Source organism: Microcaecilia unicolor, chromosome 9 (assembly GCF_901765095.1).
Source record: "Microcaecilia unicolor chromosome 9, aMicUni1.1, whole genome shotgun sequence".
NCBI lineage: Eukaryota > Metazoa > Chordata > Amphibia > Gymnophiona > Siphonopidae > Microcaecilia > Microcaecilia unicolor.
In genome coordinates, this window is record NC_044039.1 from 180,252,931 (window position 1) to 180,277,917 (window position 24,987).

The 24,987-nt window shown below is 40.5% G+C and overlaps 1 protein-coding gene across 1 annotated transcript in view; it reads left to right on the top strand.

The window, feature by feature from the left end:
• LOC115477722 (nesprin-2-like) overlaps positions 1 to 24,987 on the top strand; it is a 359,728-nt gene that overhangs the window by 3,094 nt on the left and 331,647 nt on the right. The window contains exons 2-9 of the mRNA XM_030214775.1: positions 5,870 to 6,018; positions 6,784 to 7,096; positions 8,348 to 8,506; positions 9,704 to 10,018; positions 13,387 to 13,548; positions 15,905 to 16,077; positions 17,944 to 18,091; positions 18,927 to 19,061. Coding sequence (XP_030070635.1) covers positions 5,870 to 6,018; positions 6,784 to 7,096; positions 8,348 to 8,506; positions 9,704 to 10,018; positions 13,387 to 13,548; positions 15,905 to 16,077; positions 17,944 to 18,091; positions 18,927 to 19,061 — 1,554 coding nt within the window. The remainder of the gene's footprint in view (positions 1 to 5,869; positions 6,019 to 6,783; positions 7,097 to 8,347; positions 8,507 to 9,703; positions 10,019 to 13,386; positions 13,549 to 15,904; positions 16,078 to 17,943; positions 18,092 to 18,926; positions 19,062 to 24,987) is intronic.

Genomic DNA, 24,987 nt, shown 5'->3' on the forward strand with positions numbered 1-24,987 from the left:
CTAAATCCATTAGCGCACTTTAATGTTTTAGAGTTTGGCAGTTGATAAAAGGTTTTAAAAGGTGTTTAGGATTCTGTTGTATATTTTCATTAAATTAACTAATTGTGTGCTATAGACAAAGATGCTATAAATTAAGTAGATAATTTTATAAGAGCACCTTAGTAATGATGGTACATAGGCACATGGTAGGTTTCTCATGGATGGATAATTAATATGATATTTAATAAAGGCAACAAATAAGTCTTTATATATTGTCTACACAAAAGCTGCTGGACAAAGTTATACCTGCTGTAAGGCAGGTGTAATTTTGTATGTCTTCTCACCCAATGCTTGAGCACGGGACCAGCAGTCTATCGTTTTCCACTCAGCAGAGAGGTTGTTTCTTAAATTTCACCTCAGCGCATCAAACTTTTGCCTTTTTGATGCCTTTCATTTTTTGGAACATTTTCTCTTCCATATTTTTCTTTTTTCTGTATTCTGTTGTTCAAATTATACGTTTTTTCAATTATTTTTCATTTTTCGACCTTATGGGGCCTCTGAGCCCTTCTTTTGCCCAAGAAGCATCAACCATTTTCGGGAACAGACTACTCGAGCTCCCTAGGCTATAGAGCCTTAGACCTCACATCATCCATGCCATGGTGATCGGTCTCCTTCTTTCAACTTATTTCTCATCGAGAGCCTTTGAGGTCTTCGAGATCTCCTATGCCTATAACTCAGGCTGCATCCATACCTCTTTCTCAGTTGCTACTGACGCCTACTCTTCAAATCTGGGCTTTGCTCAAGAAGGAGCTTTCAGCTTTCCCAGTTTATACAGGCTTACAGGGTGCTTGTACTAGCCTAAGCCCAGCCTGCCGATACATCGGGAGAGGTCTCGCACACCGGCTTGGCATCTATCATCCAGGATAGCATGAACCCGACCGACTCATTTGTCGACATCAGCAGAAGAACTTTCTCCAACTTCAGAAACTCATCTGCCTTGATGCACCTTAACACAGAGCCAATGCTGTAGTTGTCACTCTCTTCCATGTACTTCCCATGAACAGTACTTTGAAGAGTCGGACTCAGATCTCTCCTGAGAGACCAATCAGGACTCTTGAGACCTCTCAGCTGAGGAGTCCTGTGGTATTCCATCTGATTGGTATTCCATCTGATCCTTCTCTTCCACCTGAGAGACACAGGTCTACTCTAGAAAATATACAGTGGTGGAAATAAGTATTTGATCCCTTGCTGATTTTGTAAGTTTGCCCACTGACAAAGACATGAGCAGCCCATAATTGAAGGGTAGGTTATTGGTAACAGTGAGAGATAGCACATCACAAATTAAATCCGGAAAATCACATTGTGGAAAGTATATGAATTTATTTGCATTCTGCAGAGGGAAATAAGTATTTAATCCCTCTGGCAAACAAGACCTAATACTTGGTGGCAAAACCCTTGTTGGCAAGCACAGCGGTCAGACGTCTTCTGTAGTTGATGATGAGGTTTGCACACATGTCAGGAGGAATTTTGGTCCACTCCTCTTTGCAGATCATCTCTAAATCATTAAGAGTTCTGGGCTGTCGCTTGGCAACTCGCAGCTTCAGCTCCCTCCATAAGTTTTCAATGGGATTAAGGTCTGGTGACTGGCTAGGCCACTCCATGACCCTAATGTGCTTCTTCCTGAGCCACTCCTTTGTTGCCTTGGCTGTATGTTTTGGGTCATTGTCGTGCTGGAAGACCCAGCCACGACCCATTTTTAAGGCCCTGGCGGAGGGAAGGAGGTTGTCACTCAGAATTGTACGGTACATGGCCCCATCCATTCTCCCATTGATGCGGTGAAGTAGTCCTGTGCCCTTAGCAGAGAAACACCCCCAAAACATAACATTTCCACCTCCATGCTTGACAGTGGGGACGGTGTTCTTTGGGTCATAGGCAGCATTTCTCTTCCTCCAAACACGGCGAGTTGAGTTCATGCCAAAGAGCTCAATTTTTGTCTCATCTGACCACAGCACCTTCTCCCAATCACTCTCGGCATCATCCAGGTGTTCACTGGCAAACTTCAGACGGGCCGTCACATGTGCCTTCCGGAGCAGGGGGACCTTGCGGGCACTGCAGGATTGCAATCCGTTATGTCGTAATGTGTTACCAATGGTTTTCGTGGTGACAGTGGTCCCAGCTGCCTTGAGATCATTGACAAGTTCCCCCCTTGTAGTTGTAGGCTGATTTCTAACCTTCCTCATGATCAAGGATACCCCACGAGGTGAGATTTTGCGTGGAGCCCCAGATCTTTGTCGATTGACAGTCATTTTGTACTTCTTCCATTTTCTTACTATGGCACCAACAGTTGTCTCCTTCTCGCCCAGCGTCTTACTGATGGTTTTGTAGCCTATTCCAGCCTTGTGCAGGTGTATGATTTTGTCCCTGACATCCTTAGACAGCTCCTTGCTCTTGGCCATTTTGTAGAGGTTAGAGTCTGACTGATTCACTGAGTCTGTGGACAGGTGTCTTTCATACAGGTGACCATTGCCGACAGCTGTCTGTCATGCAGGTAACGAGTTGATTTGGAGCATCTACCTGGTCTGTAGGGGCCAGATCTCTTACTGGTTGGTGGGGGATCAAATACTTATTTCCCTCTGCAGAATGCAAATAAATTCATATACTTTCCACAATGTGATTTTCCGGATTTAATTTGTGATGTGCTATCTCTCACTGTTACCAATAACCTACCCTTCAATTATGGGCTGCTCATGTCTTTGTCAGTGGGCAAACTTACAAAATCAGCAAGGGATCAAATACTTATTTCCACCACTGTATGCTTCCCGTGCTTTATCTGTGAGATGGTTCTGGGTTATGACTCTCGTCCTAGAGAAGGAATCACTGTTCCACTTCATACAATTATGAAAAATAATTTACTCAAAAACTGGGAGATTCCACTTACAGTTCAGATAGCTGTATGTATGTGAATGGGCTGTGTCGGCATTGCCGCACAGCAGCCGCTAGCACAGCTTAGTAAACAGAGGGAAATTAAAAGAAGAAAGCAGCATGAGGCTGCATGAATATAGCAATAATTAAGATGAGGCACTAGCTGTACTATGTTTATTTTTATGTTTATATATCATTTGCTATAGTGCCATTTCTGACTAGCAGATCTTAGCGGTTTACAAATTAAAACTAGATTAAAAGAAAGGCACGCCATTAAAAATATAGGCCAGACCAGATTAAGGTGATCTCAAAAAGCAAGAAACTGCTTCATCCTGTTCACCGTTTGTATGTGGAGATCCAGGGAAAAGAAAAGCTTTTTCCTTCAGCCTACAGGATTGCCATGGCTGGGGGGTAATGAAGAACCCACATTATGATGGTCCCGGGAAACTTTACTTCTCTGTTTCTGACTGTGGGCACTTGATATCTTTGCCATATCTCAGACCAATATTCAAACTCCAGGTTGAGCAAGATAGCAAGGAACTTCTGCAAGAAAACAATTGGGTTGGATCCTTCAGCCCCTTTGAGCAAACCTAGAAATTATATGTTATTCCTACAATTCCATTTTCAGGTCCATTAGGCTCCATTCCAGTTGTACAGCGGTCTTAGCTTGCATGTGTTTCTAGCCCCTGCTCTACCACCTGTACACATTCTACTTTGGCCATAAGCTATACATACTTTCATCTCTTGTATGTCTGTGGTTAGAGTAGAATAAGGTGACCTGGTTGCTTTTAAAAGATCTTTATTCTGTGGTATCTCTTGCATGATGGCTTGCAAAGAAATATTTATTTATTTAAAAAACTTTTATTTTGCTTGATCCATAGTTCTCAACAGATTACATAGAGGGACATAATCGAACGGCGCCGGCCATCTCTGTGGCCGGCTCCGCAAATGGGCGGAGCCAACCATATTTTCGAAAAAGATGGCTGGCCATCTTTTTTTTTTGATAATACGGTTGGGGCCAGCCAAATCTCGACATAAATGTTGAAATCACCGAATTTGAGATAGCCAGCATCGGTTTTCGCTGATAATGGAAACCGAGGCCGGCCATCTCAAAACCAGCCAAATCCAAGCCATTTGGTCGTGGGAGGAGCCAGCATTCGTAGTGCACTGGTCCCACTGACTGAATGTAAAAAGCCCTTCCCTTACCGATCTGGAAAGGAATGGGCATGCATGAAGGAAATTGCATGCAAATGAGCTGCTCGCTATTAGCTCATTTGCACACGATTTCCTTCCTAAGGAGGGGAAGCTACAGCAGTTGAGGATGTCCTTCTCTATGACGGCAGTTGAGGATGTCCAAAATATATCTGTGAGGACAGCCTCTGACACCCTTTTTATTTATTTATTTGGATTTTAGATCACAAGTAGCAGCAGTGGGATTTGAACCAGCCACCTCTAGATTGCAAGACCAGTGCTCTAACCACTAGGCCACTCTGCCACTCTACTCCACTCCCTTGAAATTTGGCCATCCCTGTAGGGGGCAGTTGAGGAAGTCCAAAATGTTTGAAAGAAAGACGTCCACGCCTTCGTTATGCCTCTGCTGACACATACATACTGGAGGCCTTGTGTGCGGAGAGATGTTCCATTTTGGATCTTTTCACCCCTTGGGTGAAAGCATCAGAAAAATTCAGCTTTGCTGCTTTGTCCCCGGTCATCTTCCTCACTAGAATGGAGGGACTCTTGTGAGTTCAGGCTTCTGTTGCAGCTTTATTTAATCAAGACTACCTGGGCTTGGTGAAAGCTCAAACCTTATGCAGCTCTTGATTGCTGCTGTCTAGTGTCTCCCTTTTCTTAGTAACCTACCGCCCAATATTCAAAGACTTCCCTGTGAGGAAGGGCTGTTGCGGCTAGGGCTTTTTCAGCTTGGAGAAACGACAGTTGAGGGGAGATATGATAGAGGTCTATAAAATAATGAATGGAGTGGAATGAGTAGACATGAATCGCTTGTTTATTCTTTCCAAAAATACTAGGATGAAACTACAAAGTAGTAAATTTAAAACGAATCAGAGAAAACTTTTCTTCACTCAACATGTAATTAAACTCTGGAATTCGTTACCAGAGAACGTAGTAAAAGCAGTTAGCTTAGTGGGGTTTAAAAAAAGGTTTGGATGGCTTTCTATAGGAAAAGTCCATAGACCTTTATTAAAATGGACTTGTGAAAAATCCACTGCTTATTTCTAGGATAAGCAGCATAAAATGTATTGTACTTTTTTGGGATCTTGCCAGGTACTTGTGACCTGGATTGGCCACTGTTAGAAACATGACGCTGGACTTGATGGACCTTCGGTCTGTCCCAGTATGGCTGTGCTTATGTAAATGGCCCAGAGAGGCTTCTGGCAGTTTAAATCACTTGTCCATGGTTAACTCTGAATATTCAGTGGCACTTAACCGGTTAGTTCTGTTGACTATTCATGGTTAACGCATGATTTAAACTGGTTAATTTGTGGGTGTTCCAGGGGCGGAGTTGGCATTTAGGTTAGATGCTGATATTCAACCCTTAACCGCATAAGATAACTGCTTAAATTGGGCTGCATTAATAGCCATCTTATCTTTAAGTGGTTCAGCTTATGCCATTAAGGGCTGAATATTACACTTTCCTGCATAAATTTTAGCGGCCAACATGACTGGATATTCAGTGTCGGTGCCCAGACATGGCCCAGCATTGAATATCTGGGAATACATCTGGTGGCAGACATGAAAATGCTGACTGCCGCTAGCAGCATATCTAGTCCATAGTCATAGGGTACCAGTGCAAAGGCCAGTATCACATCTTGTTCTTCACCAGGTGTTTCTTATTTTAGGTGTCTCTTCACTGTGTATCATGTTGTCTAACAGAATATATTTTTTGCATGATTTCTTATGCAATGTGCATTTAACTGTAGCTCATGCTAATATTGGTTTACTTATTTAGGAAATTATTTCACTTAAAGATGAAGGGGATGCCAAGATTAAAGACCTGAAACGTACCAAGATGAATGGAAATTCAGCAGTCCAGCAAACAATTTTAGATCTCCAAAAGGAGTGGGAACAGATTATGCATTCAGCTACCGAGCAACACAGGTACAATTATTGCTTTAAACAGCAGTCAGGTGACTGATTTTTACCATGAGGGGAAAACACTAGCGCGGCTTTGTAAAAGATCCCCTAAGTTAGGTGTCTAGGACTAGATTCTATAAATAGCACCTAAAAAAATTGGTGCCAAAAAATGTAGCACTTAGCGGTATTCCATAAACAACGCAGTTTATAGAAAAGTGCTTAGCGCCAGGAACCACCACTGCATTTACACGTGATCATTTACACCAATGAAAACCCGGTGTAAATTTCACATGTAAATTAGGCATGAATCCTCCTAAATCTATAGCAACATGCATAAATTTTAGGAACGCCCCGATCTGTCCACACTCATCCTGTGGCTACGACCCCTTTCCAGATTCACGCACTAGAATTTACATGCTGCTCATTATAGAATACACCTAAAAAGATGTGCATGTAAATTCTAATTATTTCTAATTTGTGCCAATAATTATTGACCAATTATTGGCACTAATTGGCTTGTTATTCAATTAAATTGTGCGTATCCAAATTTGTGTAAGCGCCATATATAGAATGTGGGGACTAATGCTGAAAATCACTATGAAGTAACTTTCTCAAAAGGGTCAGTTTAGACATCTAAACTATTAATTACAATGTACTGGTTTGCAATCCTTAAGCACTGTGCTGCGTTAAGGGTAATTGTTGTCTAAATAATATGTGTAACATGTTTAAAGTGAATTTTTATAAAATATTCAAATTTGTTATTTTGATGGGGGTTTTTTTTTGCTTTAGTTTTCAAGAACAGATTCTGCATCAAAGGGATAGATATATGCAAGACAAAAAAGACTTGAGGTTAAGACTGGCTGAGTTACAGAAGAAGCAGGAACTGATATGCTTTGATCCTCAGTTCAACATGCAGGAGAAGCAAGCTCAGCTAATTAATTGTAAGAATCTACTGCAGGAAGCAGAATGTTTGACATCTGCACTCAATGATCTAAAACTTCAAGGAGAACAACTTCTCGACTATACCCAGGATTCTTGCTTTGGTGGAGAGTTATGGTTAGAAATAAAACATCTTCATGAACACCTCCTTATTCGATTGCAGGTCAGAAAATGAAATGCATCTTTTTTTTTAATTACATTTTTGACAGCTGCAAGCATATCTGCATGCAGATAATGGCATTTTATATATTTCCTGGTTTCCATTTTAAGAGAAGCAACAGGTTGTCAAATCCTGATGCTGGTAGTAGAAAGGTGCTCTCCCACCAGTTAAAGTAGGGCAGAGATAGTGAGTTATAATTGCATTGCCAGAGCAATGGAAGAGTTTAAAAAATGTTAATTACTTGTTAGAAAACATTTGCTTGCTGTTAGTGACTTTTTATTGATACATTGATTAATCGATACTATGGACCGTCTTTTCTGATAGGCTTCTAAATGCTTCACAAGAATTTATAAATATCAGAACAATAGTATCATTGTAAAACATAGAGGTAGTAAAAGTTAATTAAAACATAATGTAAAGAATCTACCTGGTCAGAATTTTCTGGTCCAGTGATTATGTACATTATGGATCCTCTACAAAAGAAAGCTCTATGCTGTGTAGTGAAATCCTATCTGGATCTTATAGCAAAGCCTGCAGAAATGAATTCTGCCATAGGAAAACATTTGCATGATAAGTTAGGTAGGATCGAAACCAATTTATAACAGTTTCTGTTATGCCTTTGTCTGCTAGCCTGTCTGTTAAAAGCCCATGACTAATTAAATCAAAGGCTGCAGATAAATCTAAGGACACTAGTTTATATCACTGTTCTGTAACCAAGTATGTCTTCCCCTCCCCTACCCCTAACTAGCATAATTTATTTGCTAATATCAACTTCATGATTCTACCCCTCCTCCCCATGGACATGTGCAGCACCTGGAATCATAGCATATGCTTTGAATGGGATATGATATGTGCGTACTTAATCTCTGTCTCTCCCTGCCAGTTGTGGGGTACAGACCATAGACGTCTGCCAACAGAGCTCACTCCAGCCTTGATCCTTATCTGTCTATGCCATTTACAAGACCCAGACTGTTAAAGTCTGCCCGGCGTTGGTCTTACTTCCCAACCTCTGGAGTTGCTATCAAGGCTTATGCCAGCTATAAGGTCATTTAAGTTTTATATATATACTGTATATATATATATATATATATATATATGTTTATCCCACACATTCTTGAATTCTGTCAGCATTTTTATTTTCACAACCTCCCCTGGGAAGGCATTGCAGGCATCTAGCACCCCTGCTGTGAAATAGTATAGGCTCGGTTCTACAAAAAAGCTATTAATGAGCATTCATACTTTTTGCAATTCTAGGACTTGATACAGAAATTGGAATATCAAGACTACTATAAGGATCAAAATCAAAGTGGAAAGCCGAGAAGTGAAGTAGATAGTTTCCCTCCTGAACTGCTTAATGGTACTGATGTGGCAGCTTACAGAACTGTAGTTCATCAAAAGATGCAAAATGTTCAGGTAAATTGTGCTTTAGAGAAAATTTCTCTTTATAGATGCCCTGCTACACTTTATTTCTTTTCTGAAATAATAAAGGGACAATCTGCTTCTCTGTTCTTCTCCTTTAAACTCAGTACTTATTCATCTGACTCCATCTCTACACAATCCCTCGATTCTGTGTAACTGGCTATATGTTAAGTGTGGAAAGTAGCTAACGAGAAGACTGTGAAGATGTTTCCCATTTAAACTTGTAAATAAAGCATGCAAATAGTACACTAGTGTCTTGCTCATTCATGATAGAGAGTTTAGTGCTGAGTTCCTGTCCCAGAGAGGGGGGATTTTTACCAAAAGGTTTGAAGCTTGTTTTTATCAGCATGGGCACCACATAACACTTTTATATTCAATTGCACACCAATGTAATTGTGGTTTTGTCTATTGCTTTCATCAGTATATCCAACCTAGATTCATGAAAGTAGCTGCCCCCACTCTCTTCCCCATCAGAAGCTTCCTCCTGTTCCTTCGGAAGTTGTTCTCCATTGAAACGTTTTCTAAATGGGGTCAGGCCCCTTCAGCATTCATTTGTTGCTATCTTTTCACTTTTTAGTCCCCTTCTATCTAGTCCAGCTATTGTAGTGGCAGTCCCTTGGTTATGAGGGTTCAGAGTCTGATTCCCTCCAACAGTTGGTAAATATGAACTTTTAAACCAACTAGTAGGGATCCTCTGTGTTTATCCCACATATTCTTGAATTCTGTCAGCATTTTTATCTTCACAACCTCTCCCGGGAGGGCATTGCAGACATCTAGCACCCCTTCATGGTTGAAACTAATACTCACTCCCCTCTGATGCCAACAGGGCATGAGTACTGCCTTGTGAACAAAGCCAGCAGGTCCAAGAAGACAAAGGGCCCTGTTTAATAAGGTGTGCTAACGGTTTTAGCAGTTGCACAAAATTAACACGTGCTGTGTAGGCGCCCACAGGAATATTGTGGGTGCCTACATAGTTAGCACGTGCTAATGGTTAGCGCACATCAAAAATGCCAACATGCCTCTAGCGTGGCTTAGTAAACAGGACCCTTAGGTTCTGAAAAAGAGCCAGGTCTTCTGCATGGCAACAAGTCATGCTACTACTGCCCAAACGGTCTGGCCCATTTCTCCATTCAGGTTTTAGTCAGTTAACACATCTCCATATGAACCTAACATTTTCTTTTTCTTCTGAAGGAATTAGAGGGGCCTCTCGGACCAAAGGAAGAAACTTCAGGGATGTCATCCATAACAGAAGCTGTTAAACAAAATGCAACTCCTTTAGCACACCAAACCACTAAAAACGAAACTGAACACACAGGTTTAAGTGAGAGACAAGAATCTGTTAAGCAAGTCATTAAAAACATAGCCCGTGATTCTGTGAAGACAAAACATGAGCTTTTTGATATAACAGAGGACAAAGAAAATAATATGAGAAAAGAAATACAGCCTGGAACACAAATACTCATTAGTACCATGGAAAACTTGATGGAATCAAGTGCAATAGGGAAGGTAAGTTAATATTCATAAAAACCTCTCAAACAATTATGAATGTAGAAGTTGTATCGAAGCTGTGTGAGATGCTCCACCAGTTTTACAGGAAGTGCTCTTTAATATCAGTTTATATCAATTGTTGTGATTTGTTGATGTAGAGGGCATTAACAAAACCCCCTTGGAGGAGTTGCAGACTCATATTCAAACGGACTCACCCCATTGAGTTTCTGTTCAAAAGGTTGGGCCAGATGCCACACCACGGATCCAAAGTACCACATATGTCACACCTGCATTGAAACATACCCTAAGGATGCCCCCCTAAAGCATGTACAGGGGTTTCAGAATGAAATTTCTGTGCATAATTCACCATGCCTGTCCCTAGGCCACTACTATGCATCCCACTTGCAGCATAGCTAAAAGTCCACGTGTGGTCATTCAGTGCTCTGGCTTTTAGCAGTGGCCAGTTTTCAAACACTGCATTTTTTCAGATAAACACACATTTACTGTTAAAGGATCATTTGATTATTGCTTCCTAAACCACTGCATGGTACATTAAAATTTATTTACAGAAATGTGTTAATTGCCTTCCAGAAACCAGATTTCACCCAAAGGGATGTAGAAATAAAACATATATGACACATTGTTTTTAAAGTAAAATCTACTATTCACAGCAAGAAAATTCCCCTCTATTTTTCATTTGGTAGAAGCGTCGGCTTCAGACCCTCAGTGAGCTCATCATAAAGTTTTTAGCTCACTGACTCGAACCGGCGGCTGTTATTTCTCATATACAGCCTACCTCGAGAATCCTCATTAGCCAACTGCTTCTACTTGTCCAAATTATGACTTGTAATAAAGACAGTCGCAAATACAAAATACATTCACCACTTATCCCCATCTTTCTAGCCTCCCAATAAAGCACCAAATCCAGATGGTTTCTAAATATTCCCTTACTTCAATAAATCAAATATGTAATGTTGTGCATTTAGGGGTCCAGAGCCCCCCAAGAAGGCTGGAGTGACCTTAAATCTGACTCCATCTCTAAATAGCACTAGTACTGGGGTAATCAAGGAGTTGTGAAGTTCTAAAAGGAATTGCCACTGAGAGAGACATCAAGTCTAAGGAAAAGATACCAGCCTTATGACAAACTGGATTTATGTCACAGGTTATACAATGCAGCGAAAGATAGCCTGATACAGCAAAAGCATTTATACTTACAGCCTTTCATCATTAAGTGAAGCCCACAAATCATCATTTGGAATGAGGAGTTTATTTGCCAAGGTACAAGTCAAATCAGTGATTGACAACAGGCACGTACAATCAATTAGTTATAGGAATATAATAATCCAGCTGCAAACAGGTGTTAATTAGTTCCTAATCTTTTATAATTTCTTTTACCAATTAGAGGTTTTACAAGGGAAAGCAATTAGGTAATTTGTCAATTCTGCTGGACACATTGGTTTCCCTTGGAGAGAGAGAGTGGCAACCTTTTTCTCTCTCTAACTTAAACCAGGAAATACCCTGATTTTTATAGGTGCCCTCAGGATATGGATAATATGACAGTAGATATACCTGATTGGATCTATGCTAATGTCATGGTTGTCACTGATTGGCTCATGCTAATGAGTAGCTTCTATCTTGCTAACATGGTTTTGTCTTTAGCTCGCTTGACCACAAATCTTAAGCAAGACCCTGCATCCAGCTACACCTTTCCTTTCTCACACCATGGCTGACCACAATCCTGCTCACAGGAAAGTCTCATTTCTCAACTTGTTTTTCTAACTTACATTACAGAAAATTCCACTCTGCAACAGATACGGCTTCCATTTTGTGCTGAAATCCTCCATTTTGTTTCCATATCTATTGACCTAACTTTTCCTAATTTAGTTTATTTAGGCCTCAATCCGGGCTACAAACTAGGCCATACTTTTCCAGTAAGCTCCCAGTTATGTCAGCCATCAGATTTCTGACTCAGCCAAGGTCTGTAATGGCCTGAGCTCTATGACTGGGCCCGCCACCATTCCAGTGGGGGGGTCTCTGGCTGTACCATAATTATACAGTAAACAGTCTACATCAGTGGTTCTCAGTCTTTTCTGAGTTGGGACACACCTGATGGACAGTTCATGCATACGTGACACACAACATCCGTGACCCTTATGGACCTTGGAACTGACACAGTATAGCAGTTCTTAGGAATTAAATGTAAACATGCTCTGCAGCTACAAAACCCCTACCTTCCTCAAACAACAGCTGCAGATCAGAACTAGGACATTTCTCAACACAAGTTGTCATACAAAAAAATATTCTGATTCTCATGTTATCTGAGTAATAGCAACACAGATCTCTTCACTGCCAGACATACTGTAAAATACAAAACCTGAAAAAAATCCTAACATACATGTAGCAAACCTGTCATACAATAGTTGCATTAATTCCTATGATTCTAACAGCAAAAATCCTACCCATAAAATGGGCAGCCCTACAAATATCTGGGCAAGTCACTTTTAACCTCCATTGCCCCAGGTACAAATAAGTACCTGTATATAATATGTAAGCCGCATTGAGCCTGCCATGAGTAGGAAAGCGCGGGGGTACAAATGTAATTAAAAAAGAAATATTACACTGGGCCCTGGAACACCAATACACCTACTACTGGTAAAAGCAAGTGGGACTGCTACAGATTTACATGGTATGTGATACTTTATAGATATACCCGAGATTGATTTTTCCTTGCCTTTCTGAGGGCACAGACCGTAAAAGTCTGCCCAGCACTGCTCTTGAACATTCCATATCTATTCAGTTACAATCAGAGCGTAGACCATAGAAGTCTGCCCAGCACCGGTTTTGCTTCCCAATTATTTCTACCCCAAAAAATCACACACTAAGTACAGTGTAGCATCTTCTCTCTCCCCTGTCTCGCCACCACCACCACCCCAGTGAAGCATTCTTCTCTCTACCCCCCTCCCCAAGCAATACAGAAGTGTCTATAGAAGTCCCAGCAGTCTGAGTGTCATATTACAAAATGCCTGTAATAGTAAGCTTACACAGTACAAGTACAATGTCAGCATTGCTATAACAACTTTCTTCATGATCTAAAACAGTGTTTCCCAATATGTTCCGGAGGCAAACCTAACAAGTTTGGCTTTCAGAGATCTGAATACATTTGAGCCCCAGTGTAAGTGAATCTTTCTTATGCTTATTCTATGTAGAATCCTGAAAACGTGATTTGATATATGTGCTTCCAAAAGAGGGTTGGAAAACACTGGTTTAATTATGAAAGTTCAGCTTAGAAGATAGGTTTCTTTCTACCAGATAGTTTACACAAGTACAATTGAATGCTGTATTTTTATTAAGCATTTTTAATGAATGGCTGTTTATATATTTTAAAGGCTGATGGTATAATGGATGAACAAACTAGAGCAGAACATGATGATGGAGAAGAACCTTTAAAAATGCAGCACTGGCTTCAGAGAACCAGAATTGAGCTGGACACATATCAGAAGTCTCCATGCGATGAAGATAAACTAGCTGAAAAGATAAGCAATATTCAGGTACTCTATCACAGCCTGCACTAACCAAGCACTTTTTTTTGAGGATCAGTGTCAGGGGCAGAGAGTGGATGTTCTGCGCTAACCAGTTAGCACATTTACATTATTGCATGCTAACTGGTTAGTGCACAGATAACGTGGGAGCCCTTAGCACCTACAAAATTGGTGGATGTAAGTGCTCCCCCAGTAATTTTTAAAAATTACTGTTCGCTAATGGCAACATTAGCGCCATGGTCATTAATGCAAAAATTAGAAAATTGGGGTTTTATGGCAATGGCTAAAATGACCTTAACATCAGGAAAGACCTGTGTTTTTTTTGTTTTTTTTTACACTGCAGCTTAGTAAAAAGACCCCTAAGTCCTTATTAGAAATAATTATCAATGTGGCCACCATTATACCTTGTGGCTAAAATCACCATTCTATAATGTGTCATAGACAGATTTTAATAATGATTATACATAAACAACCAATCCTGGCTGTTAGATGCAATAGAAAAATCCAGGATTGTAGCCGGCATCGTGTGTTACTTGCTACCAACAATTTCAATGACAGATTTGAAGGTTTTGCTATATTCCTGAAGGATTTTGAGTACCATCACTGTTTGTTGATCTGCAAGTATCAAGTTGGGGTTACACATCTAACAGCTAGGATTAGTTTTTTATGTATGACACATTATAGAATTGTATGACTCCTGACACAGGCATTGTTCACCAAAACATGGCTGTGTCAGGTCTTTTTATTTGTGCCACGTAGACAAGCTGATGAATTGAACATTAAAGTCTTTGCTGTTATCTTGGATTGGTTCCACTTGGTTTATTGCCTCACTGCTTCATTCCATTATCACCAGTTGAGGTTTTATCCTTCTCCTACGTACCATCTGCTTCTAAATGCATTAAGGGCACATGTAACTTGTAGCATTCTACAATTTGCATGTGTAACTAGACCATCTACGTCCCACTCATGCTCTGCCCATTTGTAGGCTCACCTTGCATTTCTGCACTATATAGCACTTTTGTGCACCCTTATAGAACAGAGCGTAAGGCCCTTACATGCATAAGTGATTTTTGGCACACAAAAGATTCTCTGTGGTTTTCCATGTCACATTAAACACAGATAAGTACAATTTTCAGATGATTTGATCTAGCCGGCAAGTTCTACTTGGCCATCTAGATCAAATCTGGACAAATTCTATATGGTAGTAGGTGATGGACATATGTTGAAATCTGAAGCTTTCATAGGTAGCACTGTGGTAGATTTCAGAGGGATGGGGATGGATTTGAAGCTTCTGGAGTGTGGGTGGGTTCAAGGCAGGATGGTGCTTGGCCCCAGATTCAAATTTATATTTGGGAAGACACAAGAGGACTTTGCCAGCTAGTACTAATTTTCTGCTCTAGCAAGCTTTATTTAGGAACACAGCCTGAGCGTTTATATTTTAGCCAGATAAGTCAGCTGGCTAAATTAAGGATGATTTTTTAGCTGGCTAAATGTGGCTGAAGATCAAGGTATTTTGTGGAAATAGACCCCTAAGTACAGAAGCTGTGAATATACTTTTGCATACTGTGAATAGATGAGATACTGGGAGGGACATGTCTTCCATGGGAAGAGAATGTGTACAGCCTGTAGATATTATAGAAACATGGTGGAGATAGTGAAATCTGCTATCAGAAGCATCGTCACTCTCACAAACCCAGGAAATCTGACTTTTTTTCCATGACAGTCACAAAGTTATATTCAATTTAATAGCTCACAGGGGTTCTCCTCAGGACACACCAAGCCAATCAGGTTTTGAGGATACCCACTATGAATATGCATGAGATAGATTTGCATACTATGGAGGCACTGTATGCAAATTTATGTCTTGCATATTTATTGCAGATATCTTCCCAAGCACTTGGGTGTTTCAGGTGGAGGGAAACAGGTTGACCAGTCTTGGATGTTAACCATGTTGCATGCAGGAAGATTATGATTTCTCAGTTCATTTCTCTAAGAAATAAAGGAATACATCTCTTTGCATGCAGTGGGTTAAATCCTGGACTTGCTTAGCTTCCTCCCTGGTATTGAGCTGTATGTTCACAATGGTGTATATATAGGATCATTCAGGAAGACATTTTGATGCTGCCAGGTAAAACTGATGGAGGCGGATATGGAAGTTTTGACAGTAACATGTTAAAGAAGGATTCTAGACATATATCCTATTCAAAACCAGTCTGTGCACTCCTCTTCCCCTGAAAAAAAATTGTTCTTTATTAAAAATGTAATTGTATTCTATTGAGGTTTAAAAAAAAAAAGCTTTAACTGAAATGTTTCTTTAATTTTGTTGTGTTCCATTCAGACTCACTAGTGTTAGGTTTTCTTGCAGGCTATCCATGCAGACATTTTACAGAAGCAGATAGAGCTTGATATGATTGCGAGTAAACATGAAACTGTGGAAAGACTTGCAAAATTAGAGGGAAGAGGTAACCCAGATCTAGAAATGCAGGAGGCTAGGAATCAACTGCAGAAGCTGCTTCTAGACTGTGATTCATATAAAAGGTAAGACAAAGGTATTAATGGGGTTGAGCTTGAGCTTGGGAAACAATTTCACCTGTTGAGCTCTCTTAAGCATCTTTGAAAATGTCTACTTGTGAGTGACTTTGTCATACTCTGCTGCTTTATAACACTATGATACTTAATAAAAGAGGTGTCAAACATACAGCCTATGTGTTGCTTCCTACCTGATGGGCTCCTTCGCCCAGTTGGCTTATTGATTGAGGGTGTCAGCAGTGTGGCAGGGTGTGAGCAAGGACTTGCAGGGAGATGATAAGAAGATCAGCTGGCATAGGAGGCTGGGGAGAGAATGAGTGAGAGGTTCAAAGGTTTGCTATGGATTGCGAGAGAGGTGGTACATAAGAGTGGGGAGAGAATTAGAGCGGGTACAGGAAGATGGGGAGTGGGAATATCTCTGTAGCATGAGCTGTCAGTAGGCTATTCAATCACAATTTGATAATCAAAGTACTTGTTATATGTCTGAAAATGTATCATACAAGCTGGAGTCTATCCCTTTAGATAGGCTTTGGTCAACCTTCTCTACTTTGAAGTGGGATGCATTTAACAAATTATTTATCAAAATATGCCAAATCCTAATGTCAGTTGGATAGCTGTCCTCCGGTCCTCATGAAAGTGGCTTCAGTGAACTTTTGTCTTCATCTTTTTGATTGGTTACAGTTTTTATTATCTCATGGTCCTTTTCCCTCAGAACTAGGAGAAATTATTGTTACTCCTATTTTGAAGAATATTAAAGAAGCACATGACTTACTGTCCAATTACAGGCCAGTGGCATCCATACTTCTCTTTATTAAGCTATTAGTGGGATTAGTTACATCTCAGCTTACTGATTATCTTTAACATTATAACACTTTACATGCATCTCAACCTGCATGCATGGTACAGAAACTGTTGTAGGTTCTCGTTTGAACAAAGTGCATTGAATCCTTACCCCCTTGTTTACAAAGACACACTAGAGGCTGGTGGTGTGCTAATGCTGATACAGCCCATTCACTTTGTGGGGGAGTAAGGGGAGGTCATCCCTGATTCCCTCCGGTGGTCATTTGGTCAGTTGGGGCACCTTTTTGAAGCTTGGTTCTGAAAAAAAAAAGGGACCAAGTGAAGCCGGCAAAATGCTCGTCAGGGCCAGCTTTCTTTTTTCCATTATCGGGTGAAGCCAGCCATCTCGTGAGCACGCCCCCCCCCCCGTCCCGCCCCCATCCCGCCTTTGCTGCCCTACCTTCACGCCCCCTTGAAGTTTGGCCGGCTCCGTGACGGAAAGCAGTTGGCGCCGGCCAAAATCGGCTTTCGTTTTGGCCGGGTTCAGCAGATCACCGGCCATCTCCCGATTTGTGTTGGAAGATGGCCAGCGATCTCCTTCGAAAATAAGCTGGATTGGCTCCCAGTAGAGGCAAGGATTTTATTTAAGCTGGCATTTTTTTTAAATTTAAGATTCTAAGTGGATTAGCTCCTCGTTACTGGTGCAACCAATTTATTTATTTGTGTATGACATTTATACCCCACATTTTCCCGTACAAATTCGAGTTCAATGTGGCTAACAAGCTACAAGAAGACAGTACAAAATATGAAATAAAAAACATAATCCCACACATATTAACAAAGGAAAGAATCATAAATATATAATCCAGTGTGGGGGGTGAGGGGGAACTAGGCATCAGCATCAATTAACAGAATTTCAAAAACTTGTGAAAAACTAAGTAATCATGCTAGGACCTAATGTATTTAGGCAAGAAATTCCACCACTTGTTATGTTATCTATTGAAAAATAATGGTGTCCTTAATGTATTGCTTTTTTAGATTTCAGTATTGCATTTTATCAATCTTATGGTTCATCATTGTGCTTTGCTCTTACAGACAACTGGAATCACTACAGACCGCCCTAGGTAGCTGCTACATTCATTTGCATCAAGTTCCCAGTTTATTAAATTCAATTCAGCTTAAAATGAATGAAGACAAACAACCTTCCAGCGATTACAGAGAAATCATTGTAGCTGATGTGCAGGTATTGTTCAACTTCCTTAACCTGATTATATAGCTCAGTTTCATTGCCCAGGGCTAGTCTTTTGATTTTGATGCTCGAATAATACAGTGTTTTCCAGTTCCTGACCAGGCCCTCTGTGCACGTTCCTGCATGGTACAGATGATTACAGCTATTGCTTTCAGCTAACATATGAGACTTGACTCAACTTTAGCTTACAGCCAGCAATTTGCACAGCTACTTTAAAAACTTTGGCTGTAGGCAGTTATTGCAGCCTAATAGTATAGTGGACAGTTTTCCACGCTAACATCCTTGGAAATGTTTAAAGCCATATAACCCTTTTTGAAAATATCACCACAGGAAGCAGCTGTCATCCTCTTGACACTCTTAAGAGAATCATTGTACTCATCTTCTAAGGTAGAAAAATTGGTTCCTTCAGTAATGGTCTTATCAGTAGTTCAATATGAACCTCTTACTAAAGTGAAAAGCTCTGTTTTTTTTAAATTTTTTATTAGTGAGATGCTCTCTTGTCCTTTCCTGGGCAAAGAAGATGTCCCTTAACTTTTTCTTCCATTCAATTGGACCTTTAATCTGAGGCATCCCACAAGATTGCCTGTGGTGCCTGAAACTTTTAAACAAGCCTCTTTATGTGGTAATGAGAGTCCTTACTATGTCTGGTGCGCTGAGGGAGCCTTGACTTATTAGCAAAGGAAGGAACAAAAGATTGCTAGTCTGGGATGTAGCAGCCCTTGTCTTTGATACGGCACTAGAAAAATATAACTGCGGTCTGAATTGTTGGCTTTCTGAAAAGTGTTAATGAACTTGGAAATGTTTCTTTTCTGTCTCTCTTTCTTCTTAGCCACTTTATGATGAAGTGCAGCATCACTTTGGTTATCTCGACACAATCTGTTCACAAGCTCTCAGTCTGAAAGTTTCTAATAATGCAGAGAAGGAGAGGAAAAAGGTCAGAGAAAAATGGGAACCCCTAATGATGGTTGGTATTTGTCTTTTTCATATTCAGCTCTATAGTTCAAAAACAGAAAAAATATCTATATGTATTCTAATATCCTAATTGGAGATAATAGGCCAGATATACTGAGCATTTTTCCAATTGGCATAGAATGGAAAGCATTTATTTAGCACATCTGGAGCAATATGGCTTTTTTTTTTTTTCTATTAGCCTTATCTAATTATTTAAAAATCTAACTTTTTGAAGCCCAGATATTAATCTTTTGCTTACATTTTACCTTTTTTTCAAAATTTAACCAGTGTGCAAATTGTCATACAAAGCCTCAGAAATGCATTTTAAAAAGTTAAAAAATACTGACCCGCATATTAAAAAAACACTTACCTCCTCCAGATTTGGACGCCGTACCTGCAAATCCTTAGCCCTAGGGGATGTAGTCTGCTTATTAATGCCCGATAAATTGAAGGGAATAGTGGGGGAGTGAAGGCAGCCTGGAGTTGTAGATTAAGACTAGAGCCGTATACTGCTTGTAGGGGAAGAGGGGAGAAGGCGGGAAGAGGGGGAGGGGGCTGGTTCGGGGGTAGGACTAGGGAGGCGAGTGGAGGGAATGGAGGTTATTGAGCAATAGTGAGAAATAGGATTCTGTACAAAATCATTGCTGCAATGTAGCTTTACATAGATCTTGGTACCCTTAGTTCAAGGGACCATTCTATTCGCTGGAGAATGGACGATGTGGAGAAGGGTGGTACTCCAGACATGTGGAGGCAAGAGACTGGACAAATGAATCCGCCTGATATGTGAACCACCAACACGCCTCCGTAAATGCATAGAAGTATGGGGGAGGGAGGCGTTGGGAGGGGGGTTGGAGGGGTTGAATGAGGTGACTATCAATAAAAGTTTGGCATCGCTTCAGTGCTTTGATGTTCAGATACTGTTCGTGTTTTATGATATGTAACATTGCATCTAATGAGTTGTACTAAAGTTTGTGGTGTCAATAAAACAGTTGAAACATAAAAAAACACTTACCCCCGCGTTTACAAAGCCGCGCTAGTGCCGACACAGCCCATTCACTTTGAATGGGCTGTGTCAGCAGTGCCGCGCAGCAGCCACTAGCGTGGCTGTGTAAACAGGGGGGGGTTATTTGGGTAACTGCATATGCTTCTCGGATAAGTGCCACTGACTGCAATTTTCAGTGATATTATCCAGAAAATTCCACTGAAAATTATTAGATTGTCCATTGCTATCTGGACAGCACCGGAACAGTCCCTGGGCAGAGTAAGGGCAGTCCTTGGAGTTATTCTTGTAACCCTGATATTCAGTCTGCTAACTGGATACCTATCTGGATAGAGTTTAGGGCCCCTAAGAGGCTGCTCTTAGTTTATCAGGTTAGCTATCTGGATATTGGACTGAATATTGCTGCCATCTAGATAGTGCTAGCAGCTACTATGGAATTGGGACATTCAATGCTAACTATAGGCGCCGGTGCTTCAAAATGATTGGGGCACCAAATAAAATACGAATTACCCCTCCCTGGACACAATGAAGGAGCTTGCTCAATATTGAGGGCACTTAGCACCCACAGAGCTAGCTCCTATGGCGCCAGCCACTCTTTGGATACCAGTGCTGAATATTTATTTAAGCTATGGTGGCTGACATTTAACAACATATGCTGACCACCAGGTGAATATTGACCTGCACATTTTTATATGTGCATTATTATTTTGTTCTGTAACTGGAGGCATAGGGGTCCTTTTACTAATGTGCACTGAAAAATGGACTGTGCTAGTGTAGGCGCGTGTTTTGGGCGTGCGCAGATCCATTTTTCAATGCGCCTGTAAAAAAGGCCTTGTTAAAAATTTTTGCTGAAAATGGACGAGTGGCAAAATAAGAATAGGCACACGTCCATTTTGGGTCTGAGGCCTTACCGCTAGCCATTGACTTAGCGGTAAGGTCTCACGTGGTAACTGTGCAGTAATCATCTACGCGCATATAATGACGATTACTGCCCAGTTTCCGCCGCACGCAGGAAAATAAAAGTTATTTTCTGGCACGTGTAGCGGACGCATCTAAAAAACTAAATTACTGCCCGGGCCTCGTGGTAGCCAGGCGATAACTCCAAATTGACACGTGTTGGTCGCATAGATGCCTACGCGGCTTAGTAAAAAGGCCCCACAGTCCTCTGTTTTGTCAGTGGTTCTGATGTGATCATGGTCTCATTGGGGTCAGGTGATGGTGTTAATCCAGGGTGTATGGATTCTCAGTCATAACCAAAGACCAAAAAGGACCCATCCTCTGCTTACAACTTAGCCTTGAACGTGAATCTTAGTTGAAAGGCCAAACAGTTTCTCAGATCTGCTTCTAGATCCAGTGCAAGATTTGTTTACATAAATTTCCTGTATAACTTATCAGGACAACCTGCGTCTTGCATCGTCTCCTAGCTAGTATGGGAAGGGCCCTGTGTAGAAAAATTAAGATGGGCTATTATAACACCATTCCTCCCAAGGTACTGGGATGGGGTGGAGGAGTGGAGTTTGGAACCACATTCTAGTCTTATATAGAGAACCTGTCATAATAAAACAGCACTAATATCCAGGACTCAAACAGCAACAACCATACTGTAAAGATAGCTCCAAAAAATACCCATATACTTCCTGCTGAAAAAAAACAGAACAAGCCAACTGCTACAGATTCCTACACAGAAAACTAAGCACTGGCAGAATACGATTGCTCATGCAGAATCTGTCCACAGCAAAACACTATGCACAAACTTGTGCAAAAACACTCCCGGAACCTTACTGTATCATAGCAGCACTGACTCCCAGGACTCAAATAGCAACACCCTGATCTGCGAAAAGGCAGCACTGTAAATATTACACTGTTAAATATTATATTACAAAATTAAGCAAACTCAGTCAACAAAGTAATTTGAAAAAGCCCCACATTTCTCTTTTCTCTTCCTTTCTTCTTTTTTTTTTTTTTCCCTAGGGTGTCTGTTTTATGGAAGGGAATTTTGTTGTTGCTTGAGTTTACTTTTAGACCACTTGAGATTGCATTTTCTGTTCTACTGCAGAGAAGCACTTCCCCCTCCCCTTCCAAGGAGATTACCTTCCCCAACCATGCAAGTGAACCAAGGAGATTCTAACCCTTGGTCCAATGGTGTGTCACTAATATTTCCCCGTTTTGAAAGGGTTTGCTTACCCCTGTATTAGATAAAACATTTATCCCCCAGTTTACTAAGCTGTGCAGCAATGCCACGAGCATGGCTTAGTAAACAGGAGTTAGGGTCTGACTCACAAAATATTTTTTTCCTATTTTATTTATTTATTTGGATTTATTAACTGTCTTTATGAATAGATTCACCCAATGTCACTAGCCAGCTGTTTTGTGGCAGTAGAGGGAGGATGGGTTAAAGGGAATGGATACGAAATTTGTCCTTCTTGAGGTAAAGGTTGAGTACCCTCAGATTAAGGGTAGATTGGAGTCCTCCTGACTTTTTGGGAATCAGGAAAAAGTGGGAGTAAAACCCGGTGAAGCATTGAGACGGAGGGACTGGTTCAGTAGAAGTTCCTTCGAGAAGAAACTGGATTTTCTAGAAGAGTACTGTAGACTGCTTAGGAGGATTGAAGGAAGGAGAGAAAATCCTTGGGTACGGTTTGAAAGGTCAGGTTATACCCAGTTTTTATGAGGTTGAGCACTCGTCTGTGGTGATGTGAAGCCAATTGTGAAGGAAGTAAGTCAGATGATCTCCTTAAGGGAGAGTGTCAAAAGCCAGGAGTGGGTTTAGGGAGGGCAGGGGTTGAAGTTAACTGGGATTTTTTCTCCCAAGGTCTGGAATGTTGGTAAGAGGTCTGGTTGGATTGTCGTGGTGGCAGCTGTCTGGAGTAAGGCTGGGAGCACTTATGATATAAAGGTTGATATTGAAAATTCTTATGGGAGGACACATAACTCCAACATTTAAAAGATGAAGTAGAGTCTGTAGATGGATTAGAAAGCTCTTTAAAAGTAGATCTGTCATCTTTAACCTGGGATATTGCATCCTTTACTTTATCTCCAAACAAGTTGTCTCCTGACATGGGGCATCCACTAGTCTTAAAAAAAAAAAGCAGAAGTGTCCCCCTAACAACAAAACACAAACAGAACAAAATAAGAAAGAGGGCGTAGACAAAATGTGGTTCCAAAACATCTGGTTTATTAAAAATGACGACGCAGAGCTACATTTCGGTGCTGCAAGTTTCTGCCTCTGGAATCAAACAAGTTATCTCTGCAAGAGACAACATAAACATACATATTGTAACACTACATAATAATGTAGAAATACAAATATAAATGTAAAAAATACAAATGTAAAAGATATAAATGCTGTGCAGATAATTAAAAACATAATATAGGAGATGTACATATAAAACTACCATATTCATACATCATCAATTGAGAAAAATTTATATAGGTAAACATAGGACACATATCTAAAAATCACTTAATATACTGCTAGTGATCCCTGAGGCAACCGTGTGGTTTACAGTATCTATTACAGGTATTTTGCGCTGACCCTAATGGGCTCACAATCTAACTTATATGTTGTACCTTGGGCAATGGAGGGCTAAGTGACTTGCCAGGGTCACAAGGAGCTGCAAAGGGAATTAAACCTGGTTCCCTAGGATCTCAACCCACCACACTAACTATTGGATGTGCTGATTGGGTACATTACGTATGGTGGACTCACTGCTGATTATCCCCAGGTACTTCCCCCCCCCCCCCCCCCCCACCCCCAGCAGTAGAAAATTGAAAATTATTTTCTACTGCGGGAAACTGCGTATGCCAACATCAGAACTACTATGCTACCCCGGTGGTAGGGTCAATTTGGTGTGTTCTGCTTTCACGGTAGCCTATCAGTCACCATAATATTAATCCAACTTTTTCATGAAGTAGTAATTACTCAGAATAAAAAAAGACCAGGAGCCATGCTTATAACTATTTCATGAGGAATATGAAAATTGAAGGTTGATAGTAGTGAAGATGTTTAAAGATTCTTTAAGGTCTCAGTTATATATATAAGGTATATAAGGTTATCTTTGTATCTTTTCATTTATTTTCTTGTTCTGCTTTGGTGGGACTGTAGAGCTTCAGTTTTTTGTAAAGCTAGAAAACAATTTTCTCAAGTAGCTATGACTTGTAAAGTTGCAAATCTTCACTTTGACAGGGAAGATTATTTTAATTGCATAAATCTTGCATTTACTGTTAGAAAGAATTCTAATAAGTTGTAAAAACACATAAAAAGCTTTCTTGGTCTTCATTTGCTGTGTACATCATAAGCTTTTAGATTAATCTTCAGAATTTAGAACAGATGCACAATATTATTTTTCCCACTTCCTTCATGATTACCTTGTAGAAAGAGCTTTTAGACAATTAAAAGGTTAAAAGCAATGGACCTTTGGTCTTCTTTCAACCAACACCATCTGTGTGACTCTATAATTCTAGCTATCCTTGAGGAAAGTTAGGGTTAGAGAGTTGATATTTTTCTAACACTGGTTCACAGAAAATGTCTTTACTTTTTCCTCTCTACCATAGTCAGAAATAAACTGCACCTTCAATAAAAGAGCTGACATTTACATGAGGTATCTGTCAGTATGAAAGCCCAGTTGGAACTTTCTTTTTTTTAAGGTGGTAGTCATGGCTGAATTGTTAAGGTGATGCAGTAGAAATTCATTGGGTTCTCTCAGTGCAGGTTCAAATCCTGCTGAGTACTAGTTAAGGCGACGGATTATGGATTTCCCCCTGCAGGTTCATGTCTTGCTGAGTATGGGACTGCTCTTTTGTCTTACTAGTAGAGTTCTTTTGTGCAGGAGTAGCCTAATGGTTAATGCAGTGGCTTGAAAACCAGGAGCATGAGGTTCATTTTCCATTGCAGCTCCTTGTGACTCTGAGTAAGTCACTTAACCCTCCATGGCTCCAG